This window comes from Ictidomys tridecemlineatus, chromosome 1 (assembly GCF_052094955.1).
Source record: "Ictidomys tridecemlineatus isolate mIctTri1 chromosome 1, mIctTri1.hap1, whole genome shotgun sequence".
NCBI classification, from domain to species: Eukaryota; Metazoa; Chordata; class Mammalia; order Rodentia; family Sciuridae; genus Ictidomys; species Ictidomys tridecemlineatus.
The window spans coordinates 101,711,715-101,730,904 of NC_135477.1; the positions used below are offsets into that span (position 1 = coordinate 101,711,715).

At 39.0% G+C, this 19,190-nt stretch overlaps 1 protein-coding gene across 1 annotated transcript in view; it reads right to left on the reverse strand.

Annotated features, from left to right (window-relative positions):
• The window catches only part of LOC120885707 (uncharacterized), a 144,439-nt gene that overhangs the window by 120,461 nt on the left and 4,788 nt on the right, over positions 1-19,190 (reverse strand). The window contains exons 3-5 of the mRNA XM_078022230.1: positions 9,721-9,834; positions 6,752-6,787; positions 4,133-4,204 (exon numbers count right to left, since the gene is read on the reverse strand). Coding sequence (XP_077878356.1) covers positions 4,192-4,204; positions 6,752-6,787; positions 9,721-9,834 — 163 coding nt within the window. The 3' untranslated portion in view covers positions 4,133-4,191. The remainder of the gene's footprint in view (positions 1-4,132; positions 4,205-6,751; positions 6,788-9,720; positions 9,835-19,190) is intronic.

The following is a 19,190-nucleotide window of genomic DNA, read 5'->3' on the forward strand; positions in this document are numbered from 1 at the left end:
GTCTTTCTTCATTCAATGTAGCAGAATTGGAACAGATATCATCATTTAAATTAACATTGGAGAATGTAAACATCCTATTGACTGGTATATAATAATACCAGGAGGGCTGGGATTGTGGCTCAGTAGTAGAGCATATGCCTAGCACTCATGAGTTACTGGGTTCAATCCTTACCACCACACAAAAATGAAAAATAAATAAAATAAAGCTATTTTAAAAAGAGTTTAGTTTGAAAAACGAATACCAGGAGGTTATTAATTTTTCCTTTTTGTTTCTTAACAGAGTTGCTTCATGTGTCTTATATACCTGTAAGAATATAATTTGAACCATAATCAAAAGATAGCATAATGAATTACTTGACAAGAAACAATGGCATTGGCATATAACAGGAAAGGGCTATAGAGTAACACTTATTTCAATGAAATCCTTGATCTGTCATTTACTAACTATATGACTCTAGCAAATTAAACATGTTTAAGCCTTAAACTCTTTATCAGTAAAATAGGAATTTTACATTTTACATGAATGGATTAAATTAAATAATATATGAAATTTACTTAGCATATAATGATGATAATAGAATTTTGCTGTTTACAGAACAGAAAAATTTGTAACTTAAGGGGTTTTATATACTTCTCTTGGATAGGAAAAATAATTAGGCAAGGTTATGTAAGAGCAAAAGTCTTGAACATACATACTACATAAAAAAATATTGCCTTCAGCTAATTCCTTATTATAAAATTCAGGACTTTTCAAATTTTAAAATTATTTGTCACAACTTGCTGTGGTTTGAAACTGGAATGTCCTTCAAAAAGCTCATGTGCTTAAATCTTTGTCCCCGGTGCAGAAGGTTCAGATTTGGGGCTTCCTGAGCTAAGCAGCCTTCCTCCACTATGTCTTTCTGCCATGATGTTTTTCTACTTTGGAGCCAGCCAATCATGGACTGAAAGCTTTAAAACCATGAGCCAAAATAAACTTTTCCTCCTCTAGGTTATTCCTAGTTATTTTGGTCACAGCAACACAAAGCTGACCAACATACAACTCAAAACACATTTGAACTTAATTTCTGAACTGCAATACAAATAGGATCTTGGTGATTTGGGGCTCTGTCATTAGACATCAGTTGGCTTTCAAAGTTCCACAATATCACTCTCTTCTTCCCTCTGATCACTAAGCATTAACCAGTTCAAAAAACTACCCGGATAACCCTAGTAGTATGGTTAAATCCACTGTAACCATCTTCCAAGTATCACTAAATGTGTGTGCCTCTTCATAAATATAAATCTTTTAAAATATATATCTCCAAAATTAACTAGAACTAGGGGAATAGCTCAATGGTACAGTACACAAGTCCCAGGTTTCTATCCCTTGCTCTGCAGATAACAACAACAACTTGAAAAAGAGCTTATTTTGGAATTCAAATACTTATTTTGAGAAATATGTAAGTAATGCAAAACCCAATATATCACTAAAATCCAAAGGACCTGGTACCTCATGCAAACACTCTACACCACATACAAATTTTACTTCTACTGCTAATTATCATACATATAAACTGAAACTTATATCTATATCTTCATATTTTAAAACAGAAGAGGTTATTGCACAATTAATCCCAGAAAGACCGCAATTATTATAGAGAAAAAATGGTAATTTTGTCAACCTTTTCATCCAAAACAGTTATCTGCATTGGTCAAATTTTTCAGAAAATGAATATCAGCAACCCACTTCTTGTGAGACAGCTAAATGGTAATTATTCTTAGCATCATTTAATAAATCATTGGTGAGTTATAAGAATATGTTCAATGCTATAATAAATTCAATAGCAGCATCCAAGCTAATATGTGATCAAGATCAAATATAGGGGTTTTGAAAAATCTTTATAAAAACATGTTTTACCTTTATATTTAGTGTGGTTGTAACTTGAACTCAGCTAGGCTTTGTTAGTTGAGTTTTAGAAAAAGGAACTAGGTGTGATGGTACAGGCCTATAATCCCAGCTACTTGGGAAGCTAAGGCAGGAAGATCAAAAGGCAGAGGCCAGCCTCGGCAAACTAGTGAAACCCTGTCTCAAGATAAAAAATTAAATAAAAAGGGCTGAAGATGTAGTGGTAGAGCACCCCTGGATTTAATCCTTACTACGAAAAAAGAAAAAGAAGAAAAATGAACTTGCTTCTTAGTAAATTAAGTAAAATAAATGCCTCTTTTCAGAGAATACTGTTATGTAACAATTTTTTGTTTGCTGAATAAATAAAATAAAAGATCCATTTACAACTAAAAAATATTTTTTTAAAAAAGAAGGCACAGTTAAAAATAAATTAACATGTTTAATTTAAACAAAATAGAGTATTGAGAAAAAAATCTAAGATCTTATTTTAAAGAATTGATCGAAAATTTTAAAATGCCATACTCTATTTATTCAAGATCAATATTAAGAACACTTTAATTTTGGCAACCCCAAACCATAATTCCAAGATTTCTTTCAAAAGGTGAATAGCAAGAGAAAGTAAAATATATTTTCTTTTTTTTAAAAGTCCCACTATCATAATATTAATATAAAATCACATGAGGTATTATATTAAGAAAATATAACCTGTTACATTTTTGGTAAAAGATCATATCAATTATTATCTTCCTGAGGGCAAGGACTATATCTTTAACTATGCCATATGCCTGAAGTATGGAAAAAACTCAATAAGTATGTGTTGACTATATCTTAAAAACACTAGACAAAATTTACATAATATTCCTACGAATAAAATACTGGGAAAATCCTAAATATCTGAGAATTCAAGATAGGACACAAAGAAATTTTTACAACATGCAAATCTATAGTTGGCTGAAAAAAATTCCACCCTTTTTTGCCCACAGACAACTCTGAAATTAAGCTACAAATTGTGTACTGGCTATGTCAATGGAAAATATACAGCCAATGCTGCTAGCTTTGAAATAATTTCAACTTGTACTAAAATGAAGACACTGAGAACAGTACTATATTTAAGCTGCTATATGAAAAAAAGTCCATATTATTCAGTTTTATCTACCTAGTAGAGTAGAATAATATGAGGTAATTAAACCAGTATAGAAAATTATTTACATTACAGATGTTCTCCATAAATTACAATTAGACTTAAAACAGTCTTTTAAAATATTCTCATACATGTGCTTCTCCAAAAAGAAAGCCTTCTTAGACAGAAATTAAATAAATCATATTTTGTAAGGATGACTAAAATAATACCTAAATAAAAGGGGTACTGAATACTTGTATCTGAATACAGATCTCTCCTTACGCTAATATGATGGTGAAATTTTCCTACTAGAAGATGCTAAACCCATAAGATAATTTGACCTAAAATAGTCAAAGACAAATGTGCTATCTGGTTTACTTATTAAATACAACTATCTTGGGAATATTTATAGCATTGACAAAATTGCTATTAGTAGCTTCATCCACCCTAAAGAATATGATTACTGGTATTATAAGTTTCCAGTATGTATTTACAGAAGAAAGCAAATAATTTCCTCAACCAACTATTTGATTTTGAAGCAACAAATTTTGGGAAAAAATGATATTACACTAGGATATATAACTCCAACCTCCAGTTTTACAACTATTTTTTTCATAGATGCATGGCACTATGTAAATGTTGATTCAAGCTTAATCATCTCAACTAAGAATGAATTAAATTTGTTAGAATAAAAACCTGAAAAAGAAAGCACATGCATATAATTCTAAGTTTTAGAATGGGTTTTTTCTCCAAAGGGATTTTTAAAATGTGTTTCCACATTATTCTACTTGTGCTATTTTCACTTTAGGACTGGCAAGTTGGTCACGAAACAGAAACAAGAAACAAACTCATTTTCACATAAAAAGCCATTTGTGATGTGAACATAGCATAAACTACACCAAGGAGGAGAAAATAATTCCTTAAAGTCCTGACTGCAAAATATATTGAAAATAGGTACATGTACATAAAAAGAGACAATTATGTTTGTGCCTGTCTCTATTTTCCTGCTCTGATTAGATTGAAGAGGGCAAAAAATTAACTGTAAGGTAAAGAGCTTAGTGAATGTCTCATTATATCCAAACTATCACTGTTTCCAGGAAAGTCCAAAAAATATAGAAGGGACTCACAGGCTCTAGAAGACACACTGTCTTATCGATGTATGAGGAGCTTCCAGGCTGATGTGGCTTCACTGTTTTTCCCTATAAGAAAAAAAAAAAAAAGTCAGAGGGAAAGTGTCTCTCTCTCTCTCTCTCTCTCTCTCTCTCTCTCTCTCTCTCTCTCTCTCTCCCTTTCTTCTCTTGCTCTTCTTCCTAACCTCTCTCTCTCTCCCTCTCCTTTCACTTAAGAACAACCCCCAAAAATGACAGGCAAAGTGAAGAGAGGATGCCTGAATTGATGTCAGGAGAACTGGGTTTTATTCCCTGCTCCCTGACTTACTATATGGTCTTTTGACATTATTTAAACTCTCTAGACCTCTCTTTCAGATTATTTTCATTTTTTCACACATGGAAAACAAGACATAATATAATATTTTTTTTAATGATGGTTAGAAAGACATCAGAGACCAGAAGGGGAAAACAAAGACAGTACAATATAAAACATGCCCAGTTACAGGTAATTAGACTAAAAGGGTTCTAACAACAGTTATAGCTCAAACATTTTAAAATTCTCTTATTTAAAGTAGAGGCCACTTAGGTCAAATTTTTAGATCATGTAAAAAAAAAGTACTTAAAAGGATAATTACCATCAAATTTAAGAAGCCATAGGGGAATATATTCCAAAAAGTATATTCAATGACACATTCAATTGCACTGGTACTACTGGTAATACTGTATTTCTCAAACTGGATTTATGATACATAAGTGCTTATATTTCTTTATTTATAATTACTTTTCATCTGAAATACTTTTAATCATTTTTAATATAACCACCAAAACATCTTTCACCAAAAACTAAAATAAATGAAAATATTCCTCTGGAATTTGAAAGGTCAATGGAAAGAGTTTTGTGTGGTTTCAAACATTTTCCTGCTAAACTTTAAAGGTAAATATGGGGGCTGAGAATATAACTCAGCAATAAAATATGTGCTTAGAATACGCAAGACCCTGGGTTCAATCCTCGCACCAAATATTTTAAAAGGTAACTATAACTATGTGCCCCAAATATAAGAAGGAAAGTGAAATATGCTGTAGCTATTTTCAATTTTCCAACTTAGTAAAATAAAAACTACACAAATGGCACAAAAAAATGACCTGTATGATTAGCAGCATGATATACCCATCCAAGAGCATTAAGAGAGATACCAAATAATTTGTATATTTAAGAAAAATATATTGAAGAGTGACATCTGAAAATCCTGTGTACAAACATGAATTTGGTTGGTTGATTTTATTGAGACAATAATAACTGTAATAACTTACCTAAAGTAAGCAAAGACCTTTCTCAACCCCTACATGGACCTTACATGTAAAAACAGTGTCTCTGGTATCTCTGAAATTTTCCAAAAAGGAAGTATAGGTCATTCAACAAAATATATTTACTGTATACTACCATAATAGCTATTTAATTGTTATCATTATGATGCAGATATATAATGGAAACAGATGTTCCTTTTTCCATTCAGCAAAGCACAGGAAAAGCACAAACTTGCTGATAATGCATGGACTACTACCATAGCACAATAGAGGCAAAAAAAAAAAGACATTAGCACATGACAATATTAGTTTTTACTACACAACTAATTGCATAAAAAGTATAACTTGAGATCATTAAATCAATATAATTTTCAGCACTACAGAAGGGAAACAAATAGATTTGTATAACCAGCCTATTTCACATCTGCAGTTGGGAAAATACTTCTAAAAGATTAAGTACATGCAAAATTCTACCACTGCTTTCAGAACACAAGGAAAAGACTGTTGTTCTGTTTTCTTTGCTTGGGTAACATAAATTAGAAGGCATCTTCTACAGAAAAAAATTAAGTATCAGTATAAATTGGTAGACTCTTTCTGAACAATAATTTGGCAATTTTTATAAAGAATCTTCAGAAACAGTCTATTCTGGGGCTGAGGCTGTAGCTCAGTGGTAAAGTGCTTGCTTGTATGTGTGAGACACTGGGTTCAATCCTCAGCACCACATAAAAATAAATAAATATAGTGTGTGTTCATCTACAACTAAATAATTTTTTTTAAATCTATTCGTTCAATCCAAGCAAATCCTTTTCTAGTAACACATTGTAAGGAAATAACCATAGGAATAGGAATGATCAAAGATTTAAAATGTTCTTCATCACAGCTTTATTTATACTAGTGAAAAATCAGAAATCTAATTTCTTCAAAAGTAGAGCAATGATTCATTAAAGTATATATTTTAAAACATTATACAGTTAGGGCTCGAGATATGGCTTAGTGGTAGAGTGCTTGCTAGTGTGCATGAGGTCCTGAGTTTGAGTCCCAGCACTGAAAAAAAAAAGGAAGGAAAGAAAGAAAACACTATACAGACTATATAAATTACTTTAATGATAATTAAAATAATATTATGTTAAATGCTCAGAGGAAAGATTTAGGAAAATACTCAAAATGTCATTTGTAATTTTTACAAATTTTCTATTAAGAGCAGATACTCTTTTTTAATTAGAAAAAGTTATTTTTTCAGACAATTATATTTCTATGCTTTGATACTCTTAGTCAATGTCCAAAGTTTCAAAAAATTCAAATAACATTATAAAAACATAAAAGTAAACTTACATAAATCTGTATTGACACGTTATTTGATCCTGAAATCTGGCATGGAAAGGAAAAACAGGTTTTTTTCCTTTGTCAAGCAGGATCCTTACAAATTGGGAAACATTTTTATGGACTAAACATTACAAATTCTTACTTATATCTATTGACATGTTTTATTATATGTTATTAATTCCAGAAATTTTTTAAATTAAAAATATTTCTAAAACAAATTGCTCTCCCCAGCATATCAATTAAAAAAAAGTTTGTCATAGCTTTCCTAGGACTCTTTCTGATTCTATTTTTACAAGAAGGAGCTGATTTGTCTTAGGCTATTACTGTCTATTACTTGTAGAAGTCTTGAGGAAAGGTGGGAAGCAGCAAATTCTGGCAATCTGCCTAAAGAGAAATCAATGAAACAAATTAATCCTTTGCTAGCTGCAATGACACAGTAATCCATCATTCAGGGCTGCTTTTATATACCAAATCAGAGAGCAGAGGAAAGAGCCCTAGGGGACATCACAGACAACAACCTACACCAACACTGGGAAAATACTGAAGAATCAGTTTATTTAAAGAGGATAGATTTCAGTTGATTGCCTATTTCGTCAAATAAAGATTTTTCTTCCACAGTGCAGTGAACCCAAGGGCCAATGACTATATCTTCAGAACTCAGTAGCATACATGTCAGCTGACACAAAGAGGGGATATTTTTAAATAATTAGCATCATTAATTAATACAGTAAAATATCTGAATAGAGTAATGTTACTTTTTCCATTTCACTTTCTGGTACTTTAAATGTTCCCTGTTTTCAGTAGCAACTAACTATAAATTTACCCACTAATATCTACAATATAACTAGACAGTTCCTGGCAAACCACAATTCAGGTATTTCTTCATCTACAAAATATAACACTTGAGATATTTGTAATCCCTAAGTGCTGTGTTAAGTTTTAAGACTTGAAATATTTAATTTCACCTTTTGTAGTGCAAATTTCAACAAGCAAATCAGATTATAAATAACTTGTTTTAAAATTATAAATAATTATTTAGTTTGTAATATAGTAGACAGTGTTGAAAGATACGTGTGGTTTCCTTTTTAAAACACACTGTTGTAACTGGGCATGGTGGTACATGCCTATGATCCCAGCAACTCAAGAGGCCAAGGTAGAAAGATTGCAAAATCAAGGCCAGCCTTATCAACTGAGACTCTGTATCAAAATAAAAAATAAAAAGGGCTGAGAATGTAGCTTAACAGTAAGGCATCCCTAGGCTCAATCCCTAATACCAAAAAGAAGAAAAAGACTGTAATAATCAATGTACAGCAATATATTCACACAAAGTATATTTACTTATAAAAAAAAATACACATCTAAATTTACTTATGCTTATGTAGAAATTTATTCACCTTGAATGTGTTTTACCAAAATAATGTATTCTGAGTAGAAGTATATTCCCTAGATGAAAATTAATGACAAGAACTATATACCAGTATATTACTATTGTTAAAAATTCATGTATCATTTTCATGGTGGAATGTAAGGAATTAGTAAAAGGTTTTTCAAGAATATACAAACTCAAAAAAATTAAACTATCAAAAATTGTCCCTGAAATGTTAAAAAAAAAAAGAACATCTACTCACAGATCCAAATTAGAAAAAGAAACTAAATACATGTTAAACAAGCAATTTTTGAGTGGCATCTTCAATCCAAACGTCTGTGGCCACATGATCTCAATTCCTGGCCATACTGATGCATTTTGAATTCAATGCAGGGAATCTAGTATTTATTGATTTAATAAGGTTAGGAGAATTACATTGTTACTGTTACTGATAAATTGTCAGCAATTTAATCTACTGAAAATTTACAGAGGAATATATATCTGAGGGAAGAGAGAGAGGGACAATAGCCATGCAAATTTAATCCCTTCACTACCCATGACAAGTGACAAGAGCAAAACCTCTTCCTTCCCAGACTGCTTTAGGCTCCTGAGATTTTTTTTACTAAAGATATTGGCCACCAGCTGATTGAGTTTACAGTGAAAGGATTTTAATAGTCTTGCAGGTGCACCTTCAAATTAAGAAAAATAATGTATTACCCCATATTCACCCTTTTGAGACACAGGTGGGTAGGCACATGCATGCATGCATGCATGACCATGACCATGGACATGGACACACACACACACACACACACACACACACACAATCCCTTTTTAGGCTTATCACCTAAAAGCGTATTAAGGAGCCCTTCAGTGACTCCTGCTCAATGGACCTTAAGGTTTTCCACATCCCTAACATCATTAGAACACAGGAGAACAGAAGGGAGAAAATTTACTTTCTTAAAAGCAATTCTGCCAAAATACAACCAAAGGGGAGAGGTTTTCAATGCTATGTCAAAGTAAGATGGTATAATAGGATCCAGGATCAGAATGGGGCCAAAACAAAACAAAAAACATCAGAGTTACTGAAACAAACATTTGTAGGACTTTAGAAAGTTTTTTGTACTGCTGTGCTGCCCTGCTTGTGGGCTTATTTCCCCAACACGGACACCTGGGAAGCATGTTGTGCTCCAGCTTTTCCCTGACTTTGAAGAAATGGATAATCTAAGGATCGGTGTTGCTGCTGGGGTCAGTAAAAGTATGCTAATTGGTGAACCTAATTGCTTCAAGCAGTCCTGCCTCTAAACAGGGAGAGCACAGTTGATGGAGTCAGTCTGTTCCTAATAAAATGAAGAAGCACTGAATTAAACTCCCAAGGAAGGCACTATAAAAGTTTCCACAGTGTAACCAAATGACTTCACCTAAGCTATTACCTCTAAGATGACATCTTTGAAAGAAAGCAGACCCCAGTAGGGCTCCATATTCATAAATTGGCCAAGGTTAGTCCAGTGAATCTGGATTGATTTAAAAAGCCTTCTTCATCCTTCCAATCAAATGAAGTCATTGTTAATTAGATGCTTTCTGTTAACAATGTCATTCTTCTCCACATTACCTGCTCACACTTGCAGCGACTCTGGTGCAACATCTGGAGCCCCAATTCCCCTGCAATCGGTCCTCACAACAGTTTGGCTGGAAGGTGATGGTATTTCCGTTTCTGAATCCCTGCCTGAAGGAAGATACTATTCAGTGTATTGGTGGCACAGTACATACCAACTCTCTAATTTGAGAGATTATAAAGCAGTCTCTGCAAAAAACTCTGAGATATGGTCTTCCAATATCTTTTTAATGAATCACACAAGAGTTTTTCCTGGGCTGATTCTGCCTTGTATATGGATGTTTTCAAAAACATCGAAGGCCACAAAGTTACTCTCACTGGCTTCCCAGCTTCTTAAAACCAAGTTCTTCCTTAACATAGAAAATCGGGGCTTGGTTCCTACCTCTCCCAGACCAACACTTGAAGAAGACTGACTGCCTCAAACAGGGCAAATTGTCAGGCAGCCCGCGAGAGCGTCAAGGCTCAGCGCCCCAAGCAGCGTCTGCAAAGAAACTGTACTGAAGACTCGAAAAAGCTGCCTCATTCGAGGTTGGATCTCTAAACAGTACAAGGTTGGGCGGGGCCGGCTCACATTCCCTCGGGGCCCATTCCTAAGAGGTTTGCCAGGCTGACTCGAGGGGACGCTACCTGCCAGCTTTGACCTGGGGTCTGGAAAATGTGCGCCACCCCCCGGCCGGGCCTGGCTTTCTTCTTGAATCCCCATGCGCAGGTTCCGGGCTTTGTTCTCGGGGTGGTGGCCTTGGACGCAGGCAAGATTGCGGCCAGTCACTGTCAGGGCGACATCCCAATGTACTGATCCCGTGTCTCGGGCACCTCTGCTGGGGACGCTCGTACTTGCGTCGAAGGACCCGCCACCAACTCTGAGAGCGAGGCACGGTGCCCGGATGTGGGCCTCGCTTCCGGGAGCTGTTCCCGTCGTGGTTGAGATCAGGTTTGAAGTTCAGGAGCCCCTGGGAGAAGGGTGGAAAGGGCTCCCCTACCAGGGAGCGTTGTTTGCAGAATGAAGAATTTGTTCTCTGGTAGCTAGCGCCTTTGTGGTGTGAGGAATGTGAGACAAACCGGAATTAAAGGCCCTTGAATGAGGTGGGGATGCTGCTGGACTTGGGGCAAGTGCGATCCTAGGGATCTACAGAGCCGAGGGCCACCGTGATCAAGGGCTCAGGCAGACCGCTAGAGGCAACTCAGGACCTCCGGCGGCCCAGTCTGGAAAGCCTGGGTTACCTCTTCAGAGGGGACCTGAAGCCAGATCCTGAATTCCATCCAAGGCAGAGAGCTTCTCAGGAGTCACTAGCCAGGGCTAGCATTTAGACCTGGGACCTTGTCCCTGACTCTTAGGCGCCAAAAGATCAATACTATGGCCTGGGAGCCCAGTTCGCCATCCTTCCTGGCTTGGGGCCATGGAGGAATCAGGAGCTAGACAGTGAATGTTGATTTCCTAAAGCTACACAGAGGGCAGAACCGCACTGGTGAGGTTAGACAGTGATGGAATGGACGGAACCACACCAAGACAAGAACACTCTTCTAGTTCAGAATCATAATTGCGTATTTTCAAACTCTTGACCTTGACGTTTTCTCACCCGGAGACACAAACTTCTCATCATGAAGATTTGGGGAAATTAAGTTTCTTGGGATACTTTCATTCCTGTTATGTTGGCTTAGGAGGGAAGATGGTCAATCGCTGCAGTCTAAAACAACTACAGTATCTCAATGCAATAAAACATAGATGATGATTAGAAAGTCATTTTTCCTTCCCCTTCCAAAGAGAGGTAAAACCTGAAGCGTTAAGGTTATCTTTCGCCAAAATGTAAAACCTTCAAGAACATCACCGTCCCTCCCTGAGGGGGGGGGGGAGGGGAGAGAGAGAGAGAGAGAGAGAGAGAGAGAGAGAGACGCGAACGCGAATAGATTTTTGTTCTTTTCATTTTAGTGCTTGCTTAAACCTAAATTCTGGGCTTGAGTAGAGTAAAACACTCCATTCATACTCTAAAGACTCAACTAGAACCGAGCTAAGGGAAACCAAGCAAGAGAAAGGGAAGCTGCTGAAGAAAGAGCAGTGAACAGAGGTGTGAATGGATGCTGCACAAAGGTTGCTATGACCCGATAGCCAGGACCCAGCTCTAGAGCAGGTAATCCCAGGACTCTCCGCCCCAGGGTTCTGGGCAGACCCGGCCTAAATACCACCACGTGCTCAGGACTGCTGTGTTCCAACTCTGCTTGGGGGGGGGGGCGGTCTTCGCGCGCATGCACATGGATGCGTGCTTCTCTGTGGTGGCGCTGGAACCCCTCAGAGGTTGTCCAGATAGCCTAACTCCTGGAGTTCCTACAAAGCACGGTCACTCACACTGGAAGAGGAGTTGCTTTAGCCCCGGAAAGCTGGCAGGCGAAGGCACCGGGAGTATAGCCGCCAATCTCATGCAGGGAGAAGACTAATAGAGTGGTGGAAACCAGGATGGGGCAGCATCTTTCCTGGTTAGGGGCTCCACCCCGCCAGTCGGCTGGGTCACTTGTCAACCCAAGTTCTCCAGACTCAGTCCCTTCCAGCAGCCTAGCAAAACTCCCTGCCAATCCGACCTGCGCTCCCTGGTGGCTTTCAGGTGTTCATCCTTGAAGGCACTGACGCCTCTTGAAAACAGCACCAGCGCCGCTTTTCCAGCCTCCAGATCCCTGCCTTGCTCCAGTCACGGAGCAATGACTCGCCAGTGTTTGGGGTGGTTGTTGTTCTTTTAAAAGTATATTAAAGGATCATTGGCGTCTCCCCGTCAAGTCATTACGCCTTTATCCCCATCAATTAACCACACCTCAGAGGATTGCTATTAAGAGCTAAATTGAGCTGCAAAAGTAGGTATCCCGTTACAGGCAGATGTTGTTATCTCCCGCTGAGAGGCGCGGCCGCCGGGGCCCAACCATCAACTTCCCGCGTCCGGAGCCGCTCAGGACCTGGCTGACCGCCTGACAATACTGGTGTAGAGGAGCTAGATGGAGTGGAGAGGGTCCTTGCCCCCGCCATACATATCAGTGGGAACTGTTTCCAGAGCTGTGCCAGGAAGAACGCAAAAAAAAAAAAAAAAAAAAGCCGTGCGTTTTTGCGCAGAAAATTGGAAAGTGTCCTTAAGGCCCCAACTCCCGGCAGAAAACCCAGAAGGAGGGATGAGGGGGAGAGGGCAAACTAGCGAGTTTGGCTGGCAGTCCTCCTCCATCCCACCCTACTTCATCTTCCAGCCTCTTTCCCTGGCAGCTGACCCTCAAAACATCAGAATTTCATGTGGATAAAGGCGCGGTGCTGTGGAACTAAAGAATCCGGGATAGAAACGTGACATTTAGGACAAAGGAGGTTCACTTGAGATCTCGGGGCCTTCCGACCAGATGTACCTTTCCACGTTTTCTCACTTCAGTCACTCTTGAGGACTTGAGGCACCACTGTCACACGCAGTTGGGAGACCCTGGAGAGCTGAGGAAAGGGAGTAACGGGACATAGCCCTCACTGCGGTTACAGAGCTTTCCTCCCGATAGTGGCCACAATAAATTTAGCCAAGACTAAAGGAGATTAATTTCCCAGTATAATCCAATTAAAAGATTTCTAAAGTAATCTTTTTGCGGAAAAAAAAATTTAAGTGCGCGGCTAAAGAGAGGACTGGTTTTGATGACAGTGATTTATCGCCTCAGCACAGCACGCACCGGACGCTTGCTCTCCTGCACGCAATTGACCAGAGCATCCGGTCCGCATCTCCAATCCAAACCTTCGCTTTCCTGAAAGACAGCCATCTATCACGAGAACCTGAGCAGGAGAGAATGTGTAAGGGACTGGGATTGCTTACAAGCACCATAGACTTTTTTAAGTGCTATTAGATTTATGGTCTCCTTTTCCGACGCCCATCCAGAGTAATTAGCACATATGTTCTAAATAGATGATAGTTTTGTGAGCAATAAAGCAATTACCCATCGTTGGAGCTGACAGTTCTTCCAACTAAACTCCAACCAGCAGCTAATTGGAAAAGTCATTTCAACTACATTGTCTGCAATTAGTCCTGCTAAACTACTACACCCCAACTAGCTGGTTTGAGGTTAATTTATTCGGTGTTGTATTTGCATGGACAAGTCTTGGCCACGAAGGGACTTGCCTTTTGCCCCTCCGGACTGCGCCCAGGGATTAGAGGAGCAGGTGGGAGTTAACAACTGATATTTTGGAGCCATCCGGGGGCGCCCTACCCCGCCTCAGGTTCAAGTTCAGTGTCCAGCTTACTGAACACCAACAGAGAAAACTATTGTTTCTCCTATTGAGTGGTAAGCAGAGGAAACTGCTCAGTTTATGCTACCAAACCTTTATTAAAAAAAAAAAATCACCATAGAGGAAGCGACTGAATTCTGAACATGCCCTTCACCTGCATACCCCATTATGACCCGGCCACTCCACTATTCCTAAAAGATAAATGTTAATCAGGCCTGCCAAAGCAGAAGTTTTGAGCCCTCCGAGAAAGAGGGAGCCTCCAATGCTCAGAGTAGTTCCAGGAAAGAAAAGATTAGAAAGGTCAGGAAGCCCTATTTCTGCCTTCAGCCGCTCTAAGCATAAATCCACTTCCCCTTGAAACTGGGTTTTCTCCATGACTTTTTTTCCTACCTCCCTTCTTCTTTTTCTTTTCCTTTCTTCCTAAAGTTAAGCCAACAGATCCAGGATTTGTGCACAATGAGTGGAAAAAATGTGTTTAACGTTGGTTTGACGCCCCACCGGAGCTTCCAAATATCCAGCGGCTGGGATTCTTCTACTTAATTTAATCTTTATTGGGCAGGACAGTTCTATGCTCCTATTCATCAGGAAACCTAAGGAAATGTATCAGTTGGGGTTCAGAATTGAGGGCAGAAAAAAGAGGAATTAAAGAGGGATTAATCCTCCCCCACTCAACCTCTAACTTTGGAACTGCGATCTCTAGCAGGTTGGTGACAGGAGAAGGCAAACTCAAGGTCCTAACCCTGACAACCAAGTGTCCCTGGTATATGGATACAGGGGAAGAGGTGCTGGCAGGTTGAGATGAGAACTTGTAGCCCTGCTAACTTAGTATTCCCTGAAAGGAATTTACAGCAAAGTGTCCCATGCTCTGGAAGCAATGTGAATTTGCTTAAAATATGACTTTTGGGGAGGTAAAGCCTGATGCTTTCTTCTAGAAATTAAATATCCTTTTCTGGGTAAGCATTCATATTAAACACCCATATTTATTTTTGAAATTAATGTACCACTATCTAAGGGAGACAACTTGAATGATTTTTTAGTCAATATAAGACTAAATAAAATTAAGTTCAATGGAAGTTGTAATGAATTGCTCAGCTTTAAGTATTTGCAGATATGTATGTATAGAAGAAAAAAACTTTTTAACTGCCTCATGCTGGGCTCTTATTTTCCACTTATTTATTGTGATTTAACCAATTTAATTCCAAGCAAAACCAAAAAGAAAAAAAATCTTGGGTAGAAATTGAAAGTAAAGGTCTTGTCTTACTCCCATTACCTCCCACCTGTCACATCATCTCCAGGCTCATAAGAGAAATCCTACTGTCACTTCCAGTCAAAATTGGAAAGAAAATAAAATGACTTAACTAAAAGGCTGTCTGTATTCTCAATTATTTACTTTTTTTTTTCCCCTAAACTCAACTATGTCCAGAAAGTGAGAACAAGGAAAAAACTAAAGGAAGAATCAGCCGAAAATATAACCTGGACTTTGTAGAGAAGCTAAATATAGATGTATATGCCTACTTTGCATAAAGAGCAAAATAAGTCATCCAATACCCCCAACAGAATATATGAGAAATATTTACATAAACACCCGTGTGCCTGGAAAAATCTCTAAGCACATGTGTGCCGAGATGCAGTTCAATGTGAGCCCAGCTAGCTGTCCGCATGCATGTATTCAATTCTGAAGTAAAAGGCATTTTTGTTGCTCCCATAGTTTCTTTGCATTAAGAGCGATTAGATGATGTCTATTCAAAGTTGCTGATCCAAAGAGAAAATAAGAGTAGATAAAAGGAGATTTCAAGTGACCTCCTCATCCCTTTCACACCAACCTGAGCCCTAGAATAGCCAAGGATCAACTAGCACAAAAGCCCTTTCCTTTCTCTTTTCAGCTTCAGAAGATTTCATGCAAGGGGTTAACAATAAAACACAGAACTATCCCTGAGTTTTGTTAGATCATGCATTTGGAATACTTTATTAACTCCTCCCATAGATGAGCTACATTTATTTTTTCACCTCTGACATGGGCAAATAAAATGTACATAGAATAGCACAGGTTATAATTATGTACTGCTGCATGTGGTTTGTATCAGTGGTATACTATGCTCATCCTTTTTCATCTAAACTTTACCTAAACCTTCTCTCTCCTCAGTGATGGAGGACACTGTAATAAACATATCCTTTCAATGACAGTTTAGAAGGAAATGTTAGGCTTACTATTTAGATCAACCTTTTGATAGGTAAATACAATTGCAGTTTGACTACAGTTACCAGCAGATCTGCTGGTTTTTCCAGACAGTATTTTTCCACTAGTTTTTGTCATAGGCAGTGGAGAAAGTGACATTAAAGACTTAAACATATTCAAGTAGTCTTTAGTCAGTGAAATGTCCAACTCAGATATTCTTCTGATGGGCTAATCCTGTAGTAAAAGAAATAGGTGCTCTGACAGGTAACTATTAAGGGAAATGATTATATAGTGCAGTTGATTGTATTGTCAGGGTACTCTAACAACCTTCAAACTCATTTCAAAACTTCAACTTTTCATCCAAACCCAACCCATTTTCCCTGGGAAGAATAGCCATGCAGTTATTCTTCACTCAAATTGGGCATTTAAAATAAAGAAATGTGTTTTATAACATAAAAGTCTCTAGTTCTTTCTTTCTTTTTACATAAATGCATTTAGAGAACCAAGACTTTGTATTTTTACAAAAAGTAAATATTTGGCTCTGGCTTCACTGATGTGCTAGAAATGATTGTCCCTTTTCCTCCTCTAAAAAGGCTTGATTTGCATCCAAAGGTCAGCACTAGCTCTCCAGCCATCCTCCCACAACTGCTACTCCTGGGCCCTATGACTGGGAACCCAGGCATAAAAGTGGGAGTGCTCCCTTATCTCTCTTTTCCAAAACACGTGCTTTAAATGGCCAGTTTGAGATAGAAAACTAAACTGCTTACTAAGGTAAAGCACTTATCTCTGAGCTTTTCAACCCAAAGGTGACAAAGAAGAAATGCCTGGGCTACCAAAGTGATAGTGAGCACTCAAGCTTGCTGAGTCCATGCTTCATTCAACTATATGGGAGGCTAAGAATACACAGACCAGAAGAAGTAGCATGGCTTTTAACCTGGCCTTTCTACCCAGGTTTTCATATTGACAAAGGCAGAACTATTTTACAGCTGGGCAGCTACAATAATACAGACTGATTTCAGTCTTAGGACTAGGGAGAGATTTTTGAGCTAGGATTGATCTTTTTGTTCTTGTTTCATTTTTTAGTCATCAAAAAACATTAGATGAGCATCCCTGTGACTCTCCACCCTTTCCTCCAAAAAAATATGTGCAAGACCATTTTAAATACATCTTCAACTGCATACTTCCTAGCCTTAATCTCATGCCAAGGGAGACTAATTGATTTAGTACCCTTAAAATAAGCTCTTTGGCAAAGGTCTGCATCAAGACCAGAGAAACTGGTCTTTCTCTCAAAGATGTTCATCACTTCAGATAAGCTTGATAAAACAGGGTTATTTTTGTCCTGTTGGTATCTTTAAACAGAATAATACTGTTTGTTTGTTTGTTTGTTTAATGACTTGGGGGCAAGAAGGAGGTATCCAGGATAGTGTTCTATACATATCCGGTCATTTGTAGGAAAATGGGGCTCTTGAACTAGATTTAGAAAAAGGGTTTTACAAAGCCACCTTTGGCAGGGCGGGTGTAGGCCTGTAATCCCAGCAATCTCCAAGGCTGAGGCAGAAGGACTGAAAGTTCTAGGCCAGCCTGAGCAAATTAGGGAAACACTGTCTTGAAATAAGAAGTAAAAAGGGCTGGGGATGTAGCTCAGTGTATAGTGCCCCTAGGTTCAATCCCCAGTATCACCCCAAAACAGGAGAAAAAAACAAACAAAACAAAAGGAAAAAAAAATCTTTGGTCAGTGTGACTTACCAAAAAGCCAAAGTAAACCATCCAGTGGCTTTTGGGAGAGCAAAATACCAGTATCAAAGAGGCCACAGGATTAGTGAAGAATGGTTTAGCCTTCACCGTAAGAAAGATATGGGGGTGGGGTGTTAATAGGCTAGAAAGACCCTTTAGATCTAGATTCTGGAGCCTGGGACTCAAGTCACCGCTGTATATGCTGCCACAGATCTCTGCTTCTGTCTCCCACCAGATCACGTTTACTGGCTGTCAGACTGGGAGACAGCAAGTGCTCTGTGATAGGTCTTTTAAAAGTGATTAACACCCTACCATGATGCTAGCAGCCCACAAGACCTCGCATACATTGAACAGGTCTGTGAGGACCAGCAAGTCAGAGGAAGAGTCCAGAAAGGAGGTCACGGAGCTCTGCCGGTACCTAGCCCCGTCTAACTGGAAGAGAGACCAGAGGGCCTCTGGCAGGCCTGGTTGACAGCCTCAGGTAGAGTGCTGAGGCAAAAGCCACAAAGGGTCTGAGTCCAAGAACCGCAGTCCAGACTCAATTTATGTTTCAGGAAGAGAAAGGGAGTGGGTAAGAAGAGAGGGAGAGAATCTGGGGAAAAGAAGGTGGGTGAAAGAAGGGTGGAAAATGCAACTGCGTTTTCTGCTTCTACAGCTGAGCGTGCCTGGACACGTGTGTGGAATTTCACAGTTTGGGGACCCAGGTGCCTTCCGAAATTACGATCATTTTTTTATTAGGTGACCTACACAACAACAGAAATCATCGTTTTCTCCTGGTTGGGTGTGGGGTGCATTAGGCCTAGGACAAGCGTGCTAAGTTGGAACATTATCAAATCACAGCCTTGAAGAAAGAAAGTCAAGGCTCCCAGGGACCTGGGCTGACCCCTCAGTCCCTCCACGGAAGCCATTTTGCTGGAGGCGGGGCTGTGAACACAAGTGGAGCACTTGCGGTTGGGGAGCACAGGGTCAGGAAGAAAAAGTGAGCCCTGAGTGCTGCTCAAGCCGAACGAGTCCCAGAGAAGGTTCAATGCCCTCCTGGAAAAGCTTCAGTTTCTCTCTGACCCTTCTCAAAGGGGTCACTTTTGCCCCGAAGTAGCGCTAGTGGCTCCTCTCCTCCGAAAACCAAGGGCTTCCGCTGCTCTGCTCACGGTTACCAGCAGCCACCCACCCCCACTCCTTGAACTACGTGTGGCTGGGAACTGCACCCTCCCCCTTCTTTCCAGAGGAGTCCGCAGCTTCGCCCGAGGCCTCCAGGACCCGACTTACCCCGCCCCCGGGGTCATGCCATGTCCCAGGGGCCTTTGCAAGTTTGGAAGCTTGGTGGGAGCGGGT